Genomic DNA, 1,871 nt, shown 5'->3' on the forward strand with positions numbered 1-1,871 from the left:
ATCAGTATTTTAAGTTGACACTAAGTATTTCATTATTATGATCATATCTGTCTTAAAGAGTTTATACATTCTCCTTCATCAGCCAATCACACTTCCAATTTCTATTCATTGTACTCCTCCATCCACATCTCTTTCTCTTCTGTTTTCTATCTATATCACTAGTCTTCTTCTTTCTTGTCTACTGATTTCTTTTACTTTTTTCTCACTAATATAATCATTTTATTTTCCACCAAAGCAACCATAATAATGAAAATAGTGTTCCAAAGCATTCTAATAGGCCTGTTAAATGTATACATGTACTCATAAATGTTTAAAAATCGTGATATATTTGCTGTAGGACAATGATGACACCAGGAAAATTCAGGCAGTTAGATAATACTTTAATCACTTTGTACATTAAATAATGGTTTTGACGGAAATATTAAATTTTCCACTATTGTTGTCAGTGCTCAATAGTTGTCCTTAAATGTTCCGGTTTTTTCATTGCCAAACAAGGTATAATTTTACTGGCACTGTCTAGTACCTTCCTCAGGGCTGTCTGCATTTCTTTATTTCTTAGGCTGTAAACAATGGGGTTGAGCAGAGGTGTCAGTACTGTGTATGTGACAGCCATCAGCATGTCTTCACGAAAGGAGTCACTGTTCTTGGGTATCAAGTAGACAAAGCAGGCAAATCCATAGTGCATAGATACAACTGTGAGGTGGGAGGAGCATGTTGAGAAGGCCTTATGCCTCCCCTGTGCAGAAGGCATTTTTACAACGAGGAATACTATGAAGACATAAGAAATCATGATTAAAACAAAGCTGCCCACCAGCACAAATGCAGAGAGAATAAAAATAATCACTGCATGATGAGCAGTGTAATCACAGGCAAGGTGAACCAAGGGTGAAATATCACAGAAAAAGTGCTGGATAGTATTGGAGTCACAGAAAGACAAGTTGAATATAATGAAGGTGATGCTGAGAGAACAAAGGAACCCAACCACACAGGAAGCTATTATGAGCTGAAAGCAGACCTTTGGGGTCATAAAGATATGATAATGCAGTGGGCTGTGGATGGCAGTGTAACGGTCATAGGACATGGCAGCCATGATGAAACAGTTGTTGGCAGCTAGTCCAAAGAAGAAAAACATCTGGGTAGCACACTCAGGGAGAGAGATGGCCTTGCTCTCTGATATCAAGTCCACTAACATTCGGGGCAAGATCACCATAGAGGTGCATGTTTCTGAAAAGGACAGGGAAAAAAGGAAAAAGTACATGGGGGTGTGAAGGCTGTGATTGAACTTGATGGCCACCATGATGGATGCATTTGCTAAGAGAATGCTTACATGGGAGAGCAGAATCACAACAAACAGTAGATTCTGTAGCTCTGGGAAACTGGAAAAACCCCACAGAAGGAATGTGGTCACTGTGCTGTGATTGCCCATCCTGTAAGTGGCAGCAATTTTGATCCTCAAGGCTCTAAGATGATTGTGAGGAGCTTCTACACTGATGCTGTCAGTTACTTAACCAAAACTGTCCAGTTAATATTAAACAAATTGAATAAATGAACCTGTAAAAAGGGGAGGTAAAAGCATTGAAATAACTCATCAGATAAAGATCATATATTTCCAGCTAAGCCCAATGATGTGAGTTCAATCTCAAGGACCCACATGTTACAAGGAAAAACATTGACTCCCACACATGTTCACATATGTACCAAGAAATGTGTTTATACACATGCACACACTACATATATGCACAAATAAAGAAGTGAATGTATGTGTATATGCACAAATAAGGACCTAAGTCAAGCCAAGAGCTTAAGAGTTGAGGGAATGTTTCAAGTATGAAAATCTGCATGAAACTCACAGAATGGCCCCAAATATGTTC

At 38.6% G+C, this 1,871-nt stretch overlaps 1 protein-coding gene across 1 annotated transcript; it reads right to left on the minus strand.

Annotated features, from left to right (window-relative positions):
* Nucleotides 1-442: 442 nt before the first annotated feature.
* Nucleotides 443-1,426, minus strand: LOC127679932 (olfactory receptor 10T2-like). Its single transcript, XM_052175511.1, has one exon. It carries the CDS (start codon nt 1,424-1,426, stop codon nt 443-445), a length of 984 nt encoding a protein of 327 aa, XP_052031471.1.
* Between the last annotated feature and the right edge of the window lie 445 nt (nt 1,427-1,871).

The sequence above is a fragment of the Apodemus sylvaticus genome, chromosome 1 (assembly GCF_947179515.1).
Source record: "Apodemus sylvaticus chromosome 1, mApoSyl1.1, whole genome shotgun sequence".
Classification (NCBI taxonomy): Eukaryota; Metazoa; Chordata; class Mammalia; order Rodentia; family Muridae; genus Apodemus; species Apodemus sylvaticus.